The 25353-nt window shown below is 39.2% G+C and overlaps 1 protein-coding gene across 3 annotated transcripts in view; it reads left to right on the top strand.

Annotated features, from left to right (window-relative positions):
- The window catches only part of LPP (LIM domain containing preferred translocation partner in lipoma), a 625613-nt gene that overhangs the window by 343738 nt on the left and 256522 nt on the right, over window positions 1-25353 (top strand). For all 3 annotated transcript variants that reach the window (XM_024767394.1, XM_024767403.1, XM_024767412.1), the window contains one exon: window positions 20124-20816. In XM_024767394.1, the coding sequence (XP_024623162.1) occupies window positions 20124-20816 (693 nt within the window). The remainder of the gene's footprint in view (window positions 1-20123; window positions 20817-25353) is intronic.

Here is a 25353-nt window from a genome sequence, read left to right on the forward strand (position 1 = left end):
CCTCAAATCTTTGTTATCAGAAACGTTGTCAAGAAAATATAGCATAATTCAGGACAGCAGGAAAATCTTAATGCTTTCCATCCTCGTCTTGGTTTTGCAATTAAACGTGTATGCTAAATAGGAAGTTATTGCATTTGAGTGTTCATATCTGTTAAAGCAGATTGACTACTTGGTTACCACACTGTAAACAGCTTTTCTGAAGAATTTTTAAATTTATCATTTATGATATATTAAAAGAAAAAGTAAGATATAAAACTGCATATAAACAGTGTTCACATTTAAACACCAACACCCATACCAACCACGTGCTTGCATACATGCACACATACACACAAACATACTCAGACACACACACACACAAACATACACACAAACATACATGTAAATGCATAGGAAAAAAAAGCTTGGAAATTAACCAAAATTTACAATTACTGTCACTAAGGTTTTGAATTATGAATTTTTTCATTTTCTTTATTAATTTTGTTAATATTTCCTGTATTTTCTACAATGAGTATTACTGTTTTAATGAGGAAACTGCAACTTACATGAGGGCTCACCTAGTGCTCTCATTCAGTGAGAAATGAGTGAGTTATATTATTCACTCATTATATTAATTTGTTCAAGAGTGAATTATATTATTTTGTTCAAACATCACTAAAAAATCATTGAGTGACACAATAAATAGTCAAAGTTGAATTATCTTTTTATAAGGTAAAATAAAATTTTAAATAGTTCTACTACCTGCCATCTATGATCAATGCTTCTGGGAAATTGTATGTTTTGCTGCTTTTTTTTTTTTTAAACGACTGGGGTATTGAGTGAAGAAATCTAGCAATAAAATGAAAAGCTCTATAGATTACATCTCTGGTGCCTGGGATCATTTGTGGTAATTTTTCTCTTTATTCCTGTGATTTTCCTTTTTTATCACCAAATAGTGATGCAGTCGATGCCTAGAACCCACAAGGGCAGACACACACACACACAAAATTAAGAAAAAAGAGGATAACTTCATAGTTACTTCATACTTAAATATATTTATTTATTAATTCATTAATTCCTCAGTGATGGTTTTTTTTTCTCATTTTTTTTTTCCTCAATGATGTTTTGATAGCCTGCCATGCCTTAATCTTTGTGCTACCATTTTCTGAGTGTTATGAAAGGATAATAGATGAATATTAGAATATGGTCCCTACTCTCAACTTACGTTGTTTAGCACCACAGTTCTTAAACTTGAGCGTTCGTAAGAATTACGTAAATAATGGCATTTATCTGGTATACATTGGATATCAGAGGAAGCACAGGCTAGAGGAAGATGTTTGAATTCAGCTGCTTATGTGATGTTCAAAACAGAAGGATTTTTAGCCAGCACTTGAGGCAGAGGAGCTGAGGAATGGAGAAGATAGGGACTTGCCTAATGTCTTCCAGTAGTTACAGAGTAAAATAAAGGACCATGGCCCTTGGCCTCTTAAGACAGTGCTTTTTGGCTGGCTCGAGCTCAGCTCTCTGTTTAAAAAATGAATGGGTTGCAGTGGAGCAGTGTTTTCCAAGTAGCGTTTGTCAGACTTCTGGGAATCTGAGAAGTTTCCACTGGTTTTCTGCCTGTTTTCCCTGGCTATAGTTGAATTCATTGAGGCCAGGAACCATAACTTGTTACCCAGCAGTTGGCAAAATTCCTGGCATTTAGAAGGTGGTCAGTTAATGGTTGATGACTGTATGAATGACACCGTTTTTCAAAAAAAAATTTTTTCTTAAGTCATATATTTAGGGGCAACTAATGTATTTCTCTGCTATTGTGTGGCTTGGGAAAATGCAGTGTGTTCTCTGAAAGGAAAAGATATTTGGAGGTACGATTTTTTTTCTGTGTAAATAAAGCTATTTTATCTTAAATATTAGTATACACATTCATTTTATAAAACAAAATGAAAGGGAAAAATGTCTGTTTTCTTAATAATAACCACTCAGTGTTTTTTCTTATTCAGATATTGGAGTTAAGTCATGCTATATGTACAAGTTTTATGTCCTTTTATTTTCTTGTAACATTATAACATAAGGGGATTAGCACGTATATAGATCTTGAGATGTTTGAAAGTGAATCTTGAAAATAGGATCAGAATGAGAAGTGTCTCAGTTTATACACCATTACAGAGGACCTCAGGTATCAGAGTTCATGGAATCAAAGGCTTTCCTGAGATGCTCTACGTGCAACCAGAGATCTTTGAATTCTTCCATTCAAATCCCCTCATCTTTTTATAAGATGAAATTGAGGAAATTGAGACCCAAAGAACAACATAAGTGAATTTGTTTTGACCCAGGGCTTTCAGACCTTGTTGTCCCAATTTAAATTTGTGTCCCAAAGAATATTTATCTGTATTTGTTAGTGTTTTCTATTTTGTAATGCTAAAAAGAAAGAAAAAAGGATAAAACAACTCTTCATTTTACCTTTGGAAGGAAGTTCCACTGAAGAAATGAGCCCCCAAAGGATTGAACTCTATCAGCCATTTGTAGGATTTCAGGTGTTGAAGGGTTTTAGTAGTGGTGCTGCTACCCTGATCTTGGCCTAGCCATCATTCCCTTGCTCTTCCACAGGGCTCGGTCACCATGTGCCATGGCCAAAATAATGGTGGTCCCTCCCATGAGCCGTCTTCAGATTTCCAGCTGACAATGTCTATCTAGAAAAGAGAAAACAAATTCTTTACTACTTCATATTTTAGCACATTTACCACACTGCATGATCTAAAATATCATACGGACTCTATCTGCAAAGCTTTCAAAAATATAAATGGACAGAATAGCATTGAGTGGTTTGAGGGACCATTCACACCAGGACTATTGTTGCTCTTGTCATTGGTATTTTAAGGAGACTATCCATATATTGGAAAACACTGTGCCAGTTTCCCTTCACATCTGAAGTTATAAAAACTCAATCCTATTACCTAAATAGTTGTGCAGAGAAAGCGAGTAGGGAGCTACCTTAAGTGTGTTCTCTGTGATTGAGTGACAAAGACAGGCGTGAGAGAAACCTTTGCTTCCAGATCAACTCCTCCATTGCCTCACCCTTTTTTGGCCACACCAACGGGCAGAAATGAATCTACCCCCATGTGGTCATTGCGGGATTTATCCGGGCATTTGCTGAACCTGCTCGCAATTTATTTTTATTTCTTCCGATAGACGTGGATTTGGCACAGGAGAGCGAATTCTTTCTGGAACAGCAGATGTGCCTGGTGCACTCGTTTGCTATAACCATTTGTGCTGTGGTTGAAAAAACATTTTTTTAGGAGTGCAGAATTGTTGAAGGGGGAGGGTTAAAAAACCGAAACCATTTTAGCGATTGTGCAAAGTTAGAATGTGAGTAATTTTGCTGCAGTTAGTCATTATGTGCTTTCATAGCTTGTTTTACAAGGATAAAGGGATGTGTACAGGTTTGGTGACTAGAGCTCTTATTTGTCCCTAATAGTTGCTCTTTACGAAAACATTTTCTACCCTTTCTCCTACTTGGTGACAAAAGTGCTCTCTCCTTAGAAATTATACCCTTCTGTGATTCAGCCCTTTTATCTGTCTACAGTAACTGGACAAACAGCCTGCATTTCTGAGAACAAATATATTAGGAGAAGAGAAACTTCATTTTCCCATACAATCTCTAATATGGATGATGTATATTCAAATCATAATAATGTAGTGATCATTTAAAAATGAGCCTTTTTTCTGCAAAAAGGAGGGAAAAAACCCAGCAAACATCTAGTGACCGTGCCGTGAGCTTATTGTGCTGTAAATACGGTATCCTTGCAGCATTTTATTTGAGGTAGTCAATAGGTCTTAGCAAAGTTTTGCTCGCCGTATTCTCTGAGAACTGTAACACGCCGTCTATAGCTTTTCTCTTTACTTGTTCTCGGTCACCCAGATTCCTTTGGACATATGTGAACGAAGGGTCTGTTTGTTTCCACTGAAGCAAATATAGCCACTTGCTCGCACTGGTGGCTTCCCTCACTGGATTCCACTACTATTTTGGAAACTCCTGTATGAAAACACAGCAACCCAACCTGTCCCCATTTGAGCCTCGTGGGTGATTTCCATGCAATACTGCCCAGTGTCTATATACTGAGGTTCACTTTTGTTACAAAGCAAAACTGGATTTGTTGCCTTTTGGTAAGCTTGTTACTAAGTCGGGTCATTCTGGTGTGATGGCAGGAACACTGGTATTAGAGTTCCAACAGTGGTCTTGGAAAGCTGGATTCTAATTCTGACCTGTCAAGGCCTTATCACCTTGGGCGAATCTTTCCTGAGTCTAGTTTCCTTGAGGAGAAGGTAGAAATTTATGACCTTCAAATTCCTTCAAGCTCTAATACTCTGTGATTCTGTAAAGAATATCATGTATTTTAGTGATATACAACTAAGTCAACTTTATTTTTTCTTATAAATTCCTTTGTGTCTACATCTGCACCAGATAGCTCTCTTCAGACTGTCTCAAAGGTGACCACATTTTAACTTCCACCCTGACAGGCAAACTTCAGCAATGAGAAACCCCTACAGGGCTTGGGGGTTTCCTGGAAGGATCTCACTCTTTTACTTATCTTTCTGTCTTTTAATGGCTTCTGAGTAGCAACAATAGACTGGAATGGTTGGTTCTATCATGGTAGTTGATTATAACCAAAAGCTACTGAACCAGCCTCACCACATTTCCTATTACCTACAGCTAAGAAACCTAAAATGCATAAACTAACTCAGAATACTTTTAAAAAATTAGATTGAATTACAGAATCCTCTATCATACTTAAATACTTCTTGGGTAAATAACTAAGGGTTTGGCTTCACAAAGCTGGTGAGAAGGGACTTCCCTGGCGGTCCAGTGGTTAAGACTCCATGCTTCCACTACAGGAGCGTGGGTTCAGTCCCTGATCGGGAAACCAAGATCCTGCATGTTGCGTGACTTGGCAAAAAAAAAAGCTGATGGGGAAAGTAGAAGAGTATGGAGTGGTTAACATTTAGCCAACTACCGCCATTCTTGTTTTATTTCATTGAACCTCTCTTTTGTAGAGTTTGTCAATAATGCATTCTTGAAATCATTCATTCATTGAATAAATACGTATGGAGTATATTTTTGCTGGACATTAAGTATATGTTGAATGAGAAACACAAAGTCCTTGCCTGTATGAAGCCCAGAGGGGAAGATGACATTAAAGAAGGAATTGCGAAACAGTGGACAAGGGCTGTCATAAGGGAAGTACGGCCTGTTAAAGGACACCAGTGATGGACACCTTACTGAGACATGGGGACTCAGGACTGACTGGCTTTCCAGAGTGTCATTCATTTGAAACCTGAAGGATGAATACTGGTTAGGAGTTGGGAGATGAGGCAGTTCGGAAAGCGTCCAAGTCCAGTAACTGCAGGATGGCTGGAGCATCAAGTCCCAGGGGGAGGGAAGGAAGAGAGGAGACTGGAAAGCAAAGCGATGGCTGTATCAGGAAAAAGAAATTGAACTTCATCCTAAGAACAATGGGAACCTTTGGGAGATTTAATAAAAGAGGCAACGATCAACTTGGATTTTAGGAATATTCTGATTGCAGCAGAGTGTACTAGGGACCGATAAGAGGCCATGTTTAAAAATACCTGTATCCGCATATGTGTGTATGTATGCGGCATACATATATATGTATATATACATATTGCAGTAAACTAGGGCACCAGTGATGGTGGACAAAACTAGGGTATCAACACATCAGTAGTGAGCATTGGAAAGGCTGAAGGTAATTACGACATGGAATCAACAACCTTTAAAATACCAAGGGGAGAAAAATTAGTATGGACATATTTATAACACTGAGTCACATTACTATAAGTCTCTGAAATACCTACTAACCTTAAGTATTACTGGTTTACAATTTTATCAGTATACATATGCACTCTTACTTTACTTTTCTTTATAGACCATTGTTTTGAATACCTGTTTCCTTGCTTACCAGTTGTATAACATTCCGTCAGAACAATGCACCATGTTTTTCTCAAGCATCCTCTACTATTTTATTTTTAGACATACAATCAGTGTAAGTTATGGGCATTTTAATGGCTCTTCATTGCCAGTTTACCCACCAGAGGAATTATTCCAACTTCCGGTGCTACCAGTCGTGTAACAATGCACCTTCACAATCGTATTCTCACAGAGAGGGTGTTTTATTATTTCTTGACTAGGTGCTTCAACTCCAGGTGCTTTTCACTAACCCCCTGGCCTGATTGGAGAAAAGCACATGGGCCCTTGAGGGGATGACTCAGTGCATGAGGTCACTTGCTATGGGAGTAGGCTCTTCTCTTGCCACATTCCTAGATTATAGAACACACTCAGATTGAATTAACGCTCATCACAGTGGCGTTTTATCCAGTGCGACTCCCATGCATGCTAAGGACTAAGTGTTCTGTACTGTACGGGTATTTATATAAATAGGAGCCCTGGACACCTCTCCAAGCCAAAACTGTTGACATACCACCTTATTTGATGTTTATTGGGGGGAAAACACTCCCTAAAATACTGGCTTTCTTGGTTTTAACATGATGACATGCTAGTTTTATGAACATGTGGGTGCAGGGCCCACCTGGGTCGTTGCTTCTCTGTTGAATAGTTAGGGATTAAGAAAGGAGGACTTCAGGCAGCATCTTGGTGCTCCCAACTGCCTTGATTTTATTTCTGAGAAAACAAGTTGAGGTACTGGCATCCATGTCTTCAGTTGTCCAGGGAGCCCTTTGTCTTCGAAGTATCATATACCATTCAGAATGCTGTGAGAATTAATTAAGTGGAGAGTTTCTAAGACAAAAACTGCCCTGGACTACCACACCAGACTGTACTGCTTTTTCAATCTCAGCCTTCTGAAGTTACTGAGAATAGCCCCTCGCTAGCTGTGGTACGTGTTCCCAAAGCACTGCAGTGTGAAGTGAACAAGTACTGATACAGTGCATGGAAGTAAGACGTTTTTGTATCCCTCTGACAAGAGCTCTTTGGGGGACTTGTCAGGTAGGGGTGTGTGTGTGTGTGTGTGTGTGTGCGGTTTAGGTGTCCATCAATGACTGAAAATTAGCATATTAGTAGTGTCCCCATCCCCATATTGGCAGCATTGTTTTGAACTCAGTGGCACCAGTTAAAATACTGTGATTTTAATTTCAAAAGTAATCTTTGAGATCACTTTAACCATTCAGCAGTTTTCCACTGCTATTCATGAGGTAACTTTTTCTTTTAATGTAGAAAATTCAAAAACATATGAAGACAAAAATAAAAATTTCTGTTAATTGTATCAGCTGATGCCATTTTTTAACCTTTTAAAAGTATTTTAGGGCTTCCCTGGTGGCGCAGTGGTTGAGAGTCCGCCTGCCGATGCAGGGGACACGGGTTCGTGCCCCGGTCCGGAAAGATCCCACATGCCGCGGAGTGGCTGGGCCCGTGAGCCATGGCCGCTGAGCCTGCGTGTCCGGAGCCTGTGCTCCGCAACGGGAGAGGCCACAACAGTGAGATGCCCGCGTACCGCCAAAAAAAAAAAGTATTTTAAAATCATTTTTAATTTTTCTTATGTCCCTTCCTTTTTTTCTATGTACACACAGACACACCCAAGCTGGGATACTACAATATTATTTTTTGGTGTCTATTAATTTTTAAAGTAAGTTATTTCATATATTAATTAAAATATATATTTACATGCATATGTATGTATGTATATATGCACACATCAGAGGACGATCTATATATATTTTTCACAGTATGTGATTGTGTTAGAAACTTTGGAAAATAGGAGAAGTATATGCTCCAAAATCACCCCCTTAAATTAACCACTGTTATCGCTTTGGGAACAAATGCTTCTAGCTCTATGCGTGTGTATGTGTATATGAGAGATACAGATAGATGCATATATTGATTAACACATATAAAACAATGTTCCCTAATGTGATTTTAAAATGTATAAAATTGTTGATTTTTCTTTCTTTCTTTTCTTTTTCCTTTCTTTTCTTTTCCCTCCCTCTCTCCCTTCCTTCCTTCTTTCCTTTCTACTATAGTAAGATATACATAACAAAATTCACCACCTTAATCATTTTTAAGGATACATTTAAGTGGCATTAAGTATATTCACATCGTTGTGCAACCATCACCACCATACATCTTCAGAACTTTTTTTTCCCCCAAACTGAAAATGCATATCAATTAAATAATTACTCCTCATTTCCCCCTCCCCGACCACCCTGGTAACCACATTCTACTTTGTCTTCATGAATTTGATTACTTTAGGTACCTTATATCATTGGCATCATACAATATATGTCCTTTTGTAACTGGCTTATTTCACTTTAGCGTAATGTTTTCATGGTTCATTCATGTTTTAGCATGTTTCAGAATTTCTTTCCTGTTTTAGGCTGAATAATACAACCTTGTATGTTTATACTACATTTTGTTTATTCATTCATCTGTCAGTGGACACTTCGGTTGCTCCCACATTTTTGGATATTGTGACTAATTCTGCTATGAACATGGGCATACAGATGCTTGTTAGAGTCCCTCCCTGCTGTGAGCTCTTTGGGGTATATATCCAGAAGTGGAGTTGCTAGATTGTTGCTATGTTTTGAAACATTTTAATGATACTGTATTCCATTATATGAATATACCATCATTTATTTAACCAATCCCCATGTATTGATTATTTAAATTGCGTATAATCTTTTACTTTTATAAATTACATTACCATGAACATTTCTTGAAATCTGAAGATTTAAACATCCATGGTATTTCCTTAGGTTAAATTCTTAAAAGGTAGAGACTTTGTTAGGGCTTCTGATACATATCACCAAATTAACCCACAGATTGCCCATAGGCAGTTTATAGAAACAAATATCACGTTGGTTCCTAAGTCTAAATTATATAAACATTGCCCTTTGAAGACAATTGGGATAAAAGCCTCCCATCACCCATAGCCCCCAACTCCAGGTATGATTCCCTATTCTGCTTAACAACAGAACCTAAAAATGTGGTTCTTGACTCTGGTATCAACAAAAAAAGCATTTGTTCCTCCCCTTTTTAATTTCCAGATTTCACTCCCCAAGTGGATGGGTCTAAGATAATTTGTATCTAAAAAGCTCTAATGCAAGATACTTGGTATTTAAAGAGTGCTCAATGATTCTGTTGTGCAGTCAGACTTGAGAAGCGCTTCTCTAAACGTAGAGTAGCATATTCATATATTGTTCTCTTAGTCTGTTGGGTTGTTTTCTAGCTCACGGGGTCATCTATCAAGTGGATAGGGTGTGACTCGAATGAGTGAGGAATGCAACCATCAGTATTAAACCCTGAATCATGGAAGATAATCAGTGAGGGGACTCAAGAAAGCAAAATTAAGTTATTTTCTATATTAAGGCCTTGGAGAAAATGTTAAGTAATTTTTCTTGAGCAAAAAACAAGTAGCAAATAATGTATGCATGGCTTTATAACTGAAATGGGTAAGCCGTGGTTCGTTTTTTTTTTTTTTTTTTTTTCTCACTGTATAAACTCCAACACCAAGCCTGTCCATTCATTTATCCAGTCATGAATTGTTAAGTACCTACCTGGTGTGAATCCTTATGATGAGATCAAGCTCTTTTTGGCCAGTAAAACTTACTGCAAGTATTCAGAATTTACCCTTAGAATCACTGGATTTTGAATGTCCTTCTGACTTTTTTTGTAGAGGAATAAATAGTATTAGAAGAACAAGAAGTGTGACATGCTCCCCTCAACTCTGTGCCTTGTCCAGTGAAGCTCATTTCTTGTTCGGGTTATAGAAAGACTCTCATTTGAAGAAAAAGATAGGAGGAGAAAATGACAGTATTCCCTGGTCTTCTTTGTTGTTCCGATGAGGAGTCCGTCTGGAGAAGTAATAGGAATTTTTCAGTGTCACTCAATTCTAAATAGTGGCAAAGCTGGAACTGTTTTCCCCCTGAGCTCTACTGCATGACCCTTCAATTTAATTGCTCATCCTCCCTGGTGATATTTCTATCTGCCAGTGTCCTTAACTGAGAATGGAAGTTGCAAACTTTGGCTTCCTGGTGTTTGCAATCAGTCAGTCAATCAATCATGAGCAAAGCTGTAAAGTCAGAAGAGGAGTGTCGGATCCATTTTTTATACGACAGCAATCAGCTGGCACAGTACAGCAGCTGCCTTAGACTATGAACTCTTACTGTGTACAGTTCATGTCACTCTATTGTTTCCCAGATAACGGCACTGAGTATCACTTGCTGTCTGTTGTCCCACTTACTCCATTATTTTTCTTCTAGGAGAGAAATATTTTTCTGTACCCACATAGACTGAGAAGGCCTCTTGTTTGTGTTTTTGTGAATTTCTCATATGTGGTTTATTTTACTTTTTCTTTACCCGAGAGAGGTAGAATTGTTTTTAAAACTTCTAACTATGGAATAGGCTGCCTGGGTTGAGTCCTGGATCTGACACCTGCTAGCTGTGTAACCTTGGGCAGTTACTTAATTTCTCTGTACTTCAGTATCTTCATCTGGGAAATAGGGGTAAGTAGTAGTTTCTGTCTCAAGGGTACTTGTGAGGAGTAAGTATAAACTGCATTGAGTACAAAATATTTACGGAAAGTAAATGTTACATAAGTGTTTGCTATTATTATACATCTTTTTAAACATACCAGTAGGTATTTTAATTTGTTTTTACTGCCACAGTAATATACAGATAAAATACATAACTACAAGTGACAAATGGTCATCAGGTCTTGTTCAAATAACTTGAAACAGTTGTCATGAAAAGAAAATTGAAGTTGAAATATTTGTAACCCTATCTTCTAACAAATCAACCATCTCTCTTTCCATAGTTTGTCTGGTCCTTGTCCATATGGAAATACCATTCTGTGTAGCCTCAATTGTATTGTACACATGATTGATTTCCCATTCTATGTTTTTCATTTAATATTTACATTTTCATTTAGCATCTTAAGCATGTTTTCATGTCTTTATAATAGCTGGAATCAAAATGTAATGAAGGAGCTTTGAGTTTTATGTTGCTGTGTATATGTCAGGCTTTAGCTTTTGTATATTTTCCCCTTTGTTACCTTAGAAAGTTTCCTTTCTAAGTAGAAATCAGTTTTGCTCATTACACCAAATTTTGTCAAAAAATTGAATGAATTAAGAATTATTTGAGTGCAGTGACTTTGATTCACTTTGTCTTATTGTGACTCCAGCAACTAGGTCAGTGCCTGACACAGAGCAGAATTTCAATAATTCTTTGTTTAATAAATACCTTGGATTCATTAAATTTGAGGAGATTGGGATATTGTAATTATTTGATAGTTAATTCAAAATGTGTTTCTTTTCAGTACATGTTAAAGATTATTTTAAAATGCTTTAGTCTCTTTCTTTTCATGGTACTTTTTTTTGTGTGTGTGGTACGTGGGATTTGATAGTTAATTCAAAATGTGTTTCTTTTCAGTACATGTTAAAGATTATTTTAAAATGCTTTAGTCTCTTTCTTTTCATGGTACTTTTTTTTTTTTTTTTTTTCGGTACGCGGGCCCCTCCCTGTCGTGGCCTCTCCCATTGCGGAGCACAGGCTCCGGATGTGCAGCGGCCATGGTTCACGGGCCCAGCTGCTCCGTGACACGTGGGATCTTCCCAGACCGGGGCACGAACCCGTGTCCCCTGCATTGTCAGGCAGACTCTCAACCACTGCGCCACCAGGGAAGCCCATTCCGTGGTACTTTTATTTAAAATTTGCCCATTGACTATTTCTGTAGGAGTTTGAGCTGGCATCAAGTAGAATTTACATATACAGTCTGACCATTGAAATGAAAATAAGCACCTCAAATGCTTCTTTGAAAGATAGTAGTGTTAATAAATTCAAAAGGTAAAGTCCTTAAACTGTTTAGAGGGAGGGAGAGACTAATGAGATTACTGTAATTAAGTGCGCAGGAACACATTACTCATTGGGGGACTTTTGCAGAAACTAACGCCTGTGGCCATAATACGCCTCCAGTCAAAAATGTGTTAAATAATGTAAACTGGTACAGCCACTATGGAGAACAGTATGGAGGTTCCTTAGAAAACTAAAAATAGAGCTACCGTATGACCCAGCAATCCCACTACTGGGCATACACCCTGAGAAAGCCATAATTCAAAGAGTCATGTACTACAATGTTCACTGCAGCTCTATTTACAATAGCCAGGACATGGAAGCAACCTAAGTGTCCCTCGACACGTGAATGGATAAAGAAGATGTGGCACTTATATACAATGGAATATTACTCAGCCATAAAACGAAACGAAATTGAGCTATTTGTAGTGAGGTGGATGGACCTAGAATCTGTCATATAGAGTGAAGCAAGTCAGAAAGAGAAAAACAAATACCGTATGCTAGTACGTATATATGGAATCTAAAAAAAAAAAAAGAAAAAATGGTTATGTTGAACCTAGGGGCAGGATAGGAATAAAGACGCAGACCTAGAGAATGGACTCGAGGACACGGAGAGGGGGAAGGGTAAGCTGGAATGAAGTGAGAGAGTAGCATTGACATATATACACTACCAAATGTAAAATAGATAGCTAGTGGGAAGCAGCTTGGTGCTTTGTGACCGCCTAGAGGGGTGGGATAGGGAGGGTGGGAGGGAGACGCAAGAAGGAGGGGCTATGGAGATATATGTATACATATAGCTGATTCACTTTGTTATACAGCAGAAACTAACACAATATTGTAAAACAGTTATACTCCAATAAAGACGTTAAAAAATGTGTTATATCAGAGTTCCTTGATTGTCAAGTAATAAGAGAAATGAGATAGCTCACATTTTACATATTTGGTTGTAATCTGACAAGAGAAATGCACTTTTCTTGGGAGACCATTACTTATTTATTCAAATGTTTGTTACATGCCTACTATGTACTATGATATGAAAAAGCCAGTGGAAAAGCAGCAGCGAATAAAAGGGACAATCTCTAACTTTATGAGAACAGACATACACAAGTGTGATACGTGTAGAAGAGCTCACTGTGCCAGAGGATTTGGGCAGAGGTTCACTGAGGAATCTGACACTCAAACTGAGACTTCAGGGGTTCTTAGGAATTAGCTAGATATAGAATCCAGAGAGAGGTGGCAAGACCCAGAGGTATTATCCATGAGACAGGAGAGAGTCTAGCACATCAGATATGAAAGGAAGTCAGTGTCAGAGAGTAACATGACATGTACCTCTTGAGAGTGACATGACATGTACCTCTCAGGGAGAGACAGAAGAAATAGACTGAGTCCAAATCACTCTACTAAACCACTGAAGATTTTTAAGCAGGAAAGTAATGTGATTAAATCTGCATTTGAGAGAAATCACTCTTCCTACAGAATGAAGGATTCATTGAAGGGGAACAAGCATAGATACTGGGAGACCAGTTTGGATGCTGTTGGATAATTCCTGGTGAGAGGTGGTGGTGTCTTGGAATTGAATTACAGCAGAGGAAATGGTTGAAATGCAGACAACTTTGAGAGAGATAGGATTTCCTATTTAGGGAATAGGATCCACAGGATTTGATACTTGAATGGGATGTGAAGGAGAGGCTGAAGAATGACTCCTAGTGTTTCTCATTTGAACAGTGCTGGGGTGGATGAGAAAACCAGATGAAAGGCATGAAAAGCAGATTCAAGGGAGATGATAAAACAGTTTTTAACATCTTGAGCCTGAAGAGCGAATGAGACATCCAAGTAAACACATGAAATAGACAGTTGAATATTGGGGTCTAGCATTTCAGGTACAGATGGATTCTGGAGAGAGAACTTCAAGAGAGTCATCATACATAGGAACTATTTCAAGTTGTGGGCGTGGTCCTGGAGAGAGTTAATAGAGGAGAGGAGGTCCTGTGTCAGATAAAAAGGATCTTGATTCAGGGGCGATTGGGCAATATGTTGACTAACGTTGTCAGTAGCACTTTTATAGAAAGATTGGAAAAGTACTTTTAGCAGAAAGCTAGCAAGAGCCTGGGTCCTTGCTGTCACTGTTGAACAGACATAGTGGTTCTTGGCTGCCCTTTCTATTACAAAAGACAAATTTCTGTCTCTGGCCGTGATAATTTGATTTTCTGTAGCTTACAGTTTGACTTCTTCCCAACTTATAAAACATGCAAGTCAGTTATGAAAACCCTGTAAGGTATTTGCTTTAATGGAGGTATGTACAAAGCCCATTGGCGGTAAAGCCAGAGGACCATAGAAAACCCCCAAAATCCTTTCAGGGGATTTTTATGTCTTTTTATGTTTTTATTTTTCCATTAATTATTTTGTAAATATCTTCAACATGTAAAGCTCTTTTAGGCTAATGGGAAGAGGATAGGATGTCTCCCTGTCCCCCAGCAATTTATAGTCTGGTATAGGGGCTAATACATAGTAACTGTTGAATGGATGTCTCCAGACTTCCGGAAAGACATTACAGAAGAGGCACCATTTGATCAGAGACTTAAAGAATCAGTAGGCAACTTCCAGGCAGAAGATGGCTATGTTTGAGCTGCAGATGAGAAACATGGAGAAGAGTCATAAAGAACAAACTGTAGACTATAGAAGGAGGTGCTGGTGGACAGATATGAGTACACACATGAGTGTATGGTCTATTCCCATCTCTACATAAGCCTAAGATTAGGCTTAATATGCTGTGACTAATATAGGAAATAAGGAGGTGTCTAGATAGAAAGGCAAGGGCTAGATTGGAACGTCCTTATAAAGTGTATTTCAAAAAGGGAGAGAGAGTACACCATGATAAAAAGAGTTCCACACAAGGCAGAGTCATTGGCAAATCTGGATCAGCAGAGAGCTGGGATCAGATAGTCACGTTAGAGAGATCACTGTGACAGTATTGAGGAGGAGATATGAGAGAGAAGTGAGGTTAGATCATGGCAATAAACAGCTCTGAGAAGTGATGATGGGAGCCAGAACTAGGAGAGAGAAAGTGAGACGGGGGTAAAGTACAGGGATGCCAGAAGTAATCAGGGCTTATATAGAAGACATAATAGTAGATTAGGGGTGTGTGCGTGTGTGTGTGTGTGTGTGTGTGTGTGTGTGTGTGTGTACGTACATGCAGGGTGTGTTCAGGGAATGGAAGGGTCAATGGTGAGAGGGATATAGGAATGTAAGATATTATTCCGAGTTGGGCAGAAAGGAAGTTGAGGGCCTGCTCCCAAAGGTGAGCACGAGAGGTTCTCTTACAGCCCTTTGTCTGTTCTTGTCTCATGGCCACAGCCAGTTCTGCCTGGTAGTGGAGACATCCGTTCAAACAGTAATTGATCAGTCCCTCTACCAGACTACATACAAACTCCTGGGGGACAGGAAGACATGCGCTTGCGCTATTCATCCTGGGACACTATCCTCCTCCCATTAAGCTTGCTGAGCTTTCCATGTTGAAGATGCTTAGAAAATAATTAATGGAAAAATAACCACATAAAAACACTGCTACAGAGATATTCAAGTCTCAGGGAAAAAATATGTATATACGTGTGTGTATATATATATATATATATATATATATATATATATATATATATATCTGTATGTGTGTAATTTTTAAAATGTGCTTGTTTTTCAAAATGAAAATGTTAAATCATGATAAAACTTCAAGAATTCTTGCAAAGAACAAAAAAGAAATGAAATGCCAAAAATAAATATTTGGAAGTGCCTACTAATCCAGTAAGTAGAAAAGATTCGCTGTGTATTTAATTGAATATGTGGGCCAAGAAAGTGTTGCCATAGCTTTCTTTTATCATCAAGAACATAAATAAGTATGCTTTAAAATGATTCCTGTTCTTTACCCCTTCCACCTCCAATGAGGTAAAGAATTTAAAATTGCAAAGGAAAAAAATAGAGCTAAATGTGCTATTTTCACACACGTAGTTTTGAAATAGAAAATACTCAGAAACATGCCGGCACATACATAGCAGAATTCATAATAACGTTGTGAGAAACCTTCTCATCTAGGGAGATATTTCCTAGAAGATAGCAATGGCTCCTGAAATTGCTCCCTGATGCCTTCCTTCAAAGACTTTAGGAATCTGTAAGTAGTGAATGTGTGTGCACATGTGTGGATGTTCACCAAGAAAGAAAAAGTGAAAGAAATTTGTTGAAAAAAGTTGCTTCTAAGGAGTTAGGTCTGCATTCTTTTTTGTTTACTTTATGAATGTGATTGGTTTTCATCTTCAAAGTATGTGACTTGAAGTATCTGTTTTTGGGGCAGACTCCTTTCCAGCTGCGGCCCAGAGTACGCCTGTCATTAGCTCGGTTGTTCAGTCACTGTCTCCATTTATAGTTGGGTTTGTAAAGTGTTTAAAATAGGAACTCTGGGTTTCTGCTGATCTTGAGTCATCAAAGAAAAGCAAAGCTTTATTCCTTCTTATATTCAGTTCCATCCATGTAGACATTTTTTTTTTTTACATTTATCAAGTTTAATTTTTATTTCTCAGGAACTTTTAACAAATTATAATAAAACGATAGATTTGTTAACTGCTTAGTAGAGGGTGTAACACAGTAAACTCTTGTAAGCTGTAATTATTATACATAACAATAATAATAACAATCGTTATTATCATCATCTTTCAAAAATACTCCATCAGTGATTTTGCACAACTCTGTACACCTGAACACTGATAACACTTAAGCACTTTTAAAACAATGCTTTTATCAAAATTTCATAGCACAGTAGCATCATTTTTTTAAAGCCTTGATTGAACTCTTTATTTGATAAATTATCTCTGTTTCATTAGTTGTTTTGTCAGGTTTTTTTTTTCCTTTGAAACAAATTCCTCTGCCTTCTCATTTTGCTTAACTTTCTCTGTCTCAATGAAATTTGATGAAACAGTTACCCATCCCAGTCTTGAAGAGGTGTCCTTGTGTGAGACCATCCCTATACAGTCTACCCAGTGGCTTTGGTGGGAGAGCTGTATCTGAAGTGAGCACGAGTTACATCTTTCCCCGGGGTGTGCTGGCAGCTATCACCTTGGTAGGAGGCGGGGCTGGAGATGGAGGGGCTAGGGCCAGAGCCAGGTGTGAGCCAGGACTCCTCTTCTGTTCAGTGGCCAGTACCACGCTAATGGGGGGAAGAGTCAGTCCCCAATGTGGCTATTTTTTAAGACCGACATGGTTGACTAGAAAAATCTAACCTTACTTTTTTTTAGGTTCAAACTGACTCTTCCATACTCTCTGCTACAGAATGTCAGGGTCTTACTGAGCATTTATTTAGGAATTTCTTCAGGATATATATTTTAACAAACCACTTAATGTGGAAACTGCATCTTCTGTTGGGTACTATTGGGACGACCTTCATACAGAAGGGAAAGGCTACTCCACCAAGACAAGAATACTCAATGATGCTTAAATTACAAAAGGAAATGGCAGGTTTGCTCCCTCAGAGGCTATCAAAAAAGGAAAACAGATAACTCTATTCAACAGCTTTCTGTAACTTAACAGAAAACTGAATCTAGAATTACAAAATCTCTAGGAAACTACAATTGAGACAAATCACAAATATGACAGGAAAAGATAGCCGTCACAGTCAGATCCCAGTGAAAATGATAGCACACAGAAACTAGTCCCTTTCAAGGAGCTGATTTATAAATGCATTGTGTACATAGGTCCACTTGGGTATAGAGAAGCCATTAGGGACAAAGTGATAATCTGGGGCTAGCAGAGTCAGAACTGTCATCTCCCTAGGTTCAGGAGGACCAAGGGGGAGAGCAGTGATTTAAATAGGAGGCGAGAGTGTGGTAGAAGAGAGATCCAAAAAGGACCAATGACCCTCCTTGGCTGACAGCTGGGAACTTCACAATCAGGTTCCCAGAAGACATGTGGCTCAAGAGTTTACTGGTGTCTCTCCACAGGGGCACTGTTGTCATCTTGGGTTTGACAGTGATGTGTTTTTGCCTTTTAACCATTCAATGAAAATAGAATCCCCTAATCACTGTGACAGTAAAAAACATTGCCACACATTTCTAAACTCTCCCTGGTGGCTAGGTGATTTCCTCTCCAGTTGAGAACCGCTATACAGAGAATTCCCTGGCAGTCCACTGGTTAGAATTCCATGCTTCCACTGAAGGGGGCATAAGTTTGATCCCTTAGTTCCAGGATACCTGGTCCGGGAACTAAGATCAGGCATGGCCAAAAAAAAAAAAAAAGAACTACTATATTTTAACCAAATATCCCTGAAATGTTTTAATCTTTATCTCTGGATCAACCTAGATCACCAGAAAGCTCTTCCCGGAAAGCCATATGTCTAAATCAGTATACTTGTATGTTATGGTGGGGACAGGATGGCTGTACTATCTCCAGCCCCACATCCACATCCCAGGCAGGAAGGAGAAAAAGGGAAAAGTAGGAAGGGATCATGCTGTGTCAGGAGAGCTCTAGCTTTTCCAGAAATGCTTCGCATACATCTCATTGGCCAGAACTGTGGCACATGGCAACTCCTACCTGCAAAGTAATCTAGGGAAGAGTGGGCACATTGCTGCCCCAAACAAAACTGAAATTTTTTGAGTAATGAAGAAGGGCGGTGGGTATGGGGAAGCGGTTAGCATCTGCCCCACATATATGTATCTCTGATGGCTTGGTGTGGGCAAATGACACTAGAGTAATATAAAGTCTTGTGTCGTTTCTTCCTGTACATACTAGAATTGACCTGGAAATTAATGAACAACCGAATTAAGGTGTGGTCATTCATTTCTTGTATCAACAGATCTAATCATAGTAAGCCAACGCAAAATTAAGACAGTCTGTCACTGGAATGTTTACAGATCCCTAATAGACTAGTGCCTTAGGATGAATGTTTGAATCTTCAAACCTTCCCTAAGCCTTTACTTAATCCCCAGCCTAACCAAGACCTCTCACAGTTCAGCAGAAAGTCTTTTAATCTTTGTGGCCTTAGGACGGTTTTAGGGCATTCAATAAGTATTTCTGAATTGAACAAATGAATGCGACAAAAACCAGAAGGATGTAAAGGGAGGAGGCTGCATTTGAGTTATCTTTGGTAAATCACTCTTTGACAGGAATCTTTGATCCTAAATTTAGTATTTCTTTGGTTGTGCCAGCAGTATTTGTTTATTTCTCCCAACACCCCTCATTGCTTTTTTTTGTTCCCTCTGCTTAGTCCTTCAGCTCTCTTTCTCTAGTATTGCCTTTTAGCAGTATGGTGGCCAAGTCTTTGGGTAGTCTGTTTGAGATCCCATTGTTCAATTTATCTGTTTTCTTTTGGTGCTGGTGCTTTTGATGTTTCTATATGTATTTTTTTTAAAAAATCATTGCCAAATCCAATGTCATGAATTTTTTTCTTCTGTGTTTTTTTTAAGGAGTTTTATAGTTTTAGCTCTTACATTTAGAGCTAGAATTTTGGGTTACTTTTTGTATACGGTGTAAAGTAAGGGTCCAACTTCATTCTTCTGCATGTGGATGTCCAGTATTCCCAGCACCATTTGTTGAAAAGACTATCCTTTCCCCATCAAATGGTCTCAGCACCTATGTCAAAAATCAAACCATGTATGCAAGGATGTATATCTGGGCTCTCAATTCTATTCCATTGGTCTATGTCTGTCTGTATGCCAGTGAAACACTGATTATTATAGCTTTGTAATAAATTTTGAAGTTGCGTAGTGTGAGAGCTCCAGTCTTCTTTTTCAAGATTGTTTTGGTTATTCAGAGTCTCTTGAGATTGCATATGGATTTGTCTATTTTTGCAGAAAAGTTCCATTGGGATTTTGACAGGGATTGCATTAAATCTGTACACTGCCCTGGGTAGTATTAACATTTTTACAGTATCCAGTCTTCCAATCCATGAACATGATATGTCTTTCCATTTAGCTGTATCTTCTTTAATGTATCAGCAACATTTTGTACTTTTCAGTGTATAAGACTTTCACCTCTTTGGTTAAGTTTATTCCTAAGTTTTTTCTTTCTTTTTGATGTTATTATAAATGGAATTAGTACACAGAAGCACAACTGATTTTTGTGTTGTCTGTGAACTCTTAGAAGGCAGGAACCATGCCTTGTTTATGTTTTGCCGAGTTAATACAAAAGTAATAATGGCATTTATTAATATTTGTCTGTTTATGTATTTTTATTTTTTATTAGCAATAATCTTTGTCTTCTTTTTTTTTTCCTTTTCTCCTTTCTGCTTTAGGGCTCTACTAGCTCAACAACAGCTTCTCCTCCAGTCTCCACCCCTGTCACAGGACATAAGAGAATGGTCATACCAAACCAGCCCCCTCTGACGGCAACGAAAAAGTCTACATTGAAGCCACAGCCTGTACCCCAGGCTGGACCCATCCCCGTGGCTCCAATTGGAACGCTAAAACCCCAGCCTCAGCCCGTCCCAGCCTCCTACACTACGGCATCTACCCCTTCAAGGCCTACCTTCAATGTGCAGGTGAAGTCAGCCCAGCCCAGCTCTCATTACATGGCTGCCCCTTCACCAGGACAATTTTATGGCTCAGGGCCAGGGGCCCAGGGCTATAACACTCAACCAGTTCCTATCGCTGGGCAGGGTCCACCTCCTTCTGCACGGGGAGGCATGGATTATGCGTATATCCCACCACCAGGACTTCAGCCTGAGCCTGGGTATGGGTATGCCCCCAACCAAGGACGTTATTATGAACCCTATTGTGCAGCGGGGCCTGGCTATGGGGGCAAAAATGACTCTGATCCTGCCTATGGTCAACAAGGTCACCCAAATACCTGGAAGCGGGAACAAGGCTATACTCCTTTTGGCACCGGGAACCAGAACCCTGCTGGGATGTATCCAGTTGCTGGTCCCAAGAAGACCTATATCACAGATCCTGTTTCAGCCCCCTGTGCACCACCACTGCAACAAAAGGTAGGGAACTCATTAATATAGTGACGGGAATAAGGGGGTACCTATCTTGGTCTGCCTTCCCCAGGAAGCAGAGCCTAAGGCAGAAGTATATGTGCTACTTTTATTTCATTAGAAAGTACAATCTGAAGGAAGTGCATGAGCGAAGCAGGAAAATGGGGAGATCCTATTTGGGGGTATGGGGGCGTGTTACCAATATGGCTTCCGTTTAGTATCAAGTACAACTAATTTTTCAATCTTGAAGGACCATCTTCCAAAAGACCATATGAACCGTAGCAGCTCAGGACAATCTGTTCGGGGAGAGGAAGGGAAAATAATTTATCTTCCGGCTCCTTTCCTGTTGGTCAGAGCTTCCTTCTGTGGGTCATAGACTTCCTCACACTTAGATGTTGCATTTACTTGGTCACTAAATAGATCTGAAGTATCTGATGCCTCAGCAGGGACAGGGAATCCCCACATGTGGAGGTGAGAGGTGCTCAGGGCAGTATGAGATGAGCTGATGACAGGTTGGGCTCATGTGAAGGTGGTCAGAACCCAAGCAAACTTGGTACCATAGTGACTGATGGGGAAGAACAAGTGGACAGGGGCCCAGAACACAGGTTAGGCTAAGGAGATCTAAGGTAATGCAGATACCTTGTCTAGTTTTCTTTGGGAAGGGGCTATAGTAGAATGGCACTTGTTTACTACCCCTTGTTTATCTACATTAATGATCCTCCAAGAAGAATATTACTCTCCAACCATTAACCCTATTAGGCAACTTAAAAAAATTCTTTATGACAGTTATCTTTTTTGTTGTTTGATTTAATTTCAAGCATGCATGTGTTTTAAGTCAACAAGTTCAATTACTTCCTGTGAATAGGCAAGATATAATACTATACACACCTACTCACCTACAACTTGGATTTTTCATGTTTCCTTGAACCAACATGATGATGTTTCCTCCCACCGTGAAAAGAGGAACCAAGGAGAGTTACTTAGAAGGAGATAGATGGAGAAACCAATCTAGTTTCCAGCCATTGTGTTAGAACCGAGCACTCCCTTCCCCGTAGTAAGAACTGTAAGAAATCAGAAATTGGAGAGCCCTTGATTATCGAGAAGTTCAATGATAAATTGGGAGGATGTACTGGGTGGAAGTTTGGACTCTATGTTTGGGTTTTTTTTAATCCTTTACACAGCTGAGATTGTCAATTTCCAGGCATATCCATTCACACTTTCAACATTATAACAGAATTTAGTGAGGTCCTTACTCTCTGGATAGGGAGTTTACTAAATCACTATTCTCACATGAAAGCATCTGCTCTGTTAATGATGCAGATGGATTTTAGGTTCCTTAGAGGAAAGAGCCCTTCCCAGCAAGTGGGCCTGTGGGTAGCTGGAGACATCCATCAACCTTATGATTGCCCATTACATGAAAGTGGACCAAGCCATGATCATCTTCCAACATAAAGATTTCAAGTGAAAATGTTAAGTGTTTTTGAAACATTACTCTTGGAAGGACTTTCTTTCCCAAAATCTCTGTATGAAAAGAAATGTTACTGAGGGTTTTTTGTTTTGTTTTGTTTTGTTTTTAAAATAAATATTGCCCAAAATAGCCAAGCTGGACAACCTTGCCCTTTGTTAACATTGCAGTATATTTGCATTCGTCCATCCTGACCCCAGAGCAACCGGTTCAGAAGAAAATGGGGTTATTCAACTTTACCTCACTTTGGTACAATTGCAACAAATTCCCCTACAGAAGATTAAAAATTTAGGTTGGGACAATGGCCATCAACATTTAAGTTCCAATAGGTATGCAGTTTTGCCCTGTCCAAAGCAGCCTGACTGTGATAGGATGGCTGAGTGATGTTCCTAAGGGCAGGAGATGGGCCCTGAGTTATTTAAGGATCCTATGACGCCACCTGGGGAAACAGACATGAGACAGAGCAAAAGTATGTCTAGGTGGAGAGAATGATCTGGTGAAGTACAAAGCCAATCTTTGAGTTTCCTGATTTCCCATCATGTCACTGGGCCCTCTGGAACCAATCCAGTAGTGTAAACAAAAGGATCAGCACCCGCTGCAAGACCTGGTTCTAAGATGTTAGGTCCAGAAACATCACTAGTATTTGGTCTGTCTTCATCAGCTTACTTGGGGTGACAGAATGAACTTTTATTAACCCCTCTCCAGAAAGCATGAAACTTTATTTTCCTTCTTATTGCAGTAAAAGAATTATTCAGGATGATCTATTACCTTGTTAAGGATTCTGGACGTGTCATTTAAAAAAAAATTCTGAAATATTTGTTTTTCAACAGTGTCATGTGTTTTAACATCATATTGTGCATTTAAAAAATGAAAATCAAATCATGTACTTTTTGCTGTGATTATTAAGGAGAGTGGTTAGAGATTGATATTTAGCCATCTGTCTTTGTTTTGGGAAAGGGGAAAGAGGCTGGTGAAGCTACAGATATCGTCTGTGTGTGTTGTGGGAGCATTGGTGGGTGAAGGGGTGGGCTCTTTCACAGCTGGTCTTTGAGCAGAACACGACTGTATTCAACTGCACCTGTGCACAGGGCACCTTGTTGTCTCAAATATTAACTTTGCTTGGCTTAGCGATGTGACTCCTGGCTTGAGAAGTGAGCTCCTAATTCGAATCCCAGTTCCTCCCTTGATATTCTTCTTTCAGCTTGAGGAAAAGCCTCTAGACCTCTTTATGTCCTGCTCCCAGCCTCAGTAAAGTGGAATGTCATCTTCACTAATTAATTAATGATTGCAAAAGGCTTGGAAATCTGCAAGGGCTGAATGATTGCCAAGTGAGGACTGTTCAGCTTTTTCACTGGCTTTCATTTATTTCCAATTTTTTAGGCACTGATGGAGAGCATACCTCGGTGCCTTAAAACAATTACCTTTTGTTACGTTGAGAAGTTCTTAGGAGTTTGGCATTTAACCCATTAAGGAAAAAGTTTTCAAAAAATGAAAGAAAGAAATCTCCTTTAGATTTGAGGTAAGCTGCTTTAATTTTTCCACGCCATGGTGTGAAATAGAAGAAGAAGTAGAAGAAGGGAAGGAGAAAGTAGGAAAGAAAAGGAAAAAAAAAAAGAATGAAGAAAGGAAGGAGACCAAATCAGAACCTACAAGCCTTGGGGGACCGTGATTATATTTGTGTTTCCATAATGTGCTGAGCACTGAATCTGCATGCTACAGTAGACCATAATGTGTTTCCTGGACCATGTGAGCTGAGTTCCTTGAAAAATATTTTTATAATCAAGTCTTTATAAGAGAGAAATGTTCTCTTCTCACTGGAAATCCTCTTAAAGACACAGTGGAATCTCTTCTCTTTGCCGTTTTATAAAAGCTGATATCTGCTGGTTGTTGTGTTGTTCACAGAACTTTTGTCCTGTGTGTTATCTTCACATTCCCATGAGGTAGGATGTGTATTTTCTCCAATATTCAGGTAAGGTGAGTCAGCTGGAAAGCCCCAGAGCCAGGACCTAGAGGCAGTCATCACTTTCAGGTCCACAGTGGCAGGTAGCTTTAGCTTCCACTTCCTTGTCATAAACCTAATGTGTGGCAGCCTCGGCTCTGTTGCAGAGACAGGTATTTCCTCTGCAATATGTTAAGAGTGCTCGAGCTGTGCATCTCTGGAAAGCTGTGGAGACCCAACTAGTGGGGGTGGGGGTAAGTTATATTCTAAAACCATCTATTAAAATTTCCTTGGAAAAATCCTTCAGGAGAGTGAGAACTTGGAGATCAACCAATCACCTTTCAATAAATCCAACACCAAGTTTATCTTATCCAGAGTCAGAACAGATTCCTACTGTTCATTTAGTGTTTGAATCTGGGGATATTTAATGTGTCAGAGAGGAGAGTGAAGGTAGTGAACTACCAGGGTCAGTGTTTACGGATCCCCAAGACCTGGGAATTGTTGAGATTAAGAAAATATTTGAGAATGTTGATACAGTAGTATTTCAGATATTCAAGTAATATCAAAATATTTAAATTTCATTTCATTGTGGTCTTTCCCACAGTGAAATGGAGGTTGTATATATTGGGTGTCCTGCAAGAATTGGTGGCATTTGGGAGAAAACTATCTTTATGGTAATCCCTATGCTAAATATCTCTCAATTCCAGGATCAGAGAAACAAAAAAGAAGTGTTAGTTCGGGTGGGGAGAAGGATAGATGTGGATATAGGCCTCCAGTCAGGTGCTAATAATACCTAGGTCTGTATAAAGCTGAGGATGGAAGAGATTGCTTGAGGAGGACAGTGACCGTAATATTAGTAATTCCCCTTTGCACAGGGATTTTCAGTTTCCAAAACGCTTTGAGGACCTCACAAAAAACATAAACGATAAGCACAGGTAGAGGATTTTGTCTCTCTTTTACTGATCGGGGTTCAAAAGCTCAATAATGAGAGTCACTCACCTAAGGTCATATGTCAAATTCATGGGTGAGCCACGATTCCAAATCAGGTTTTCAGAAGGTTTGTCCTCATGCTTTCCATCTGGTAAACGATGGATGTTGGTTTGGTGTTTGGATAGGGGGAGTGCCACATCAGCATTGGCAGC

This window comes from Neophocaena asiaeorientalis, unplaced genomic scaffold (assembly GCF_003031525.2).
Source record: "Neophocaena asiaeorientalis asiaeorientalis breed wild unplaced genomic scaffold, Neophocaena_asiaeorientalis_V1.1 scaffold225, whole genome shotgun sequence".
In the NCBI taxonomy this organism is placed as follows: domain Eukaryota; kingdom Metazoa; phylum Chordata; class Mammalia; order Artiodactyla; family Phocoenidae; genus Neophocaena; species Neophocaena asiaeorientalis.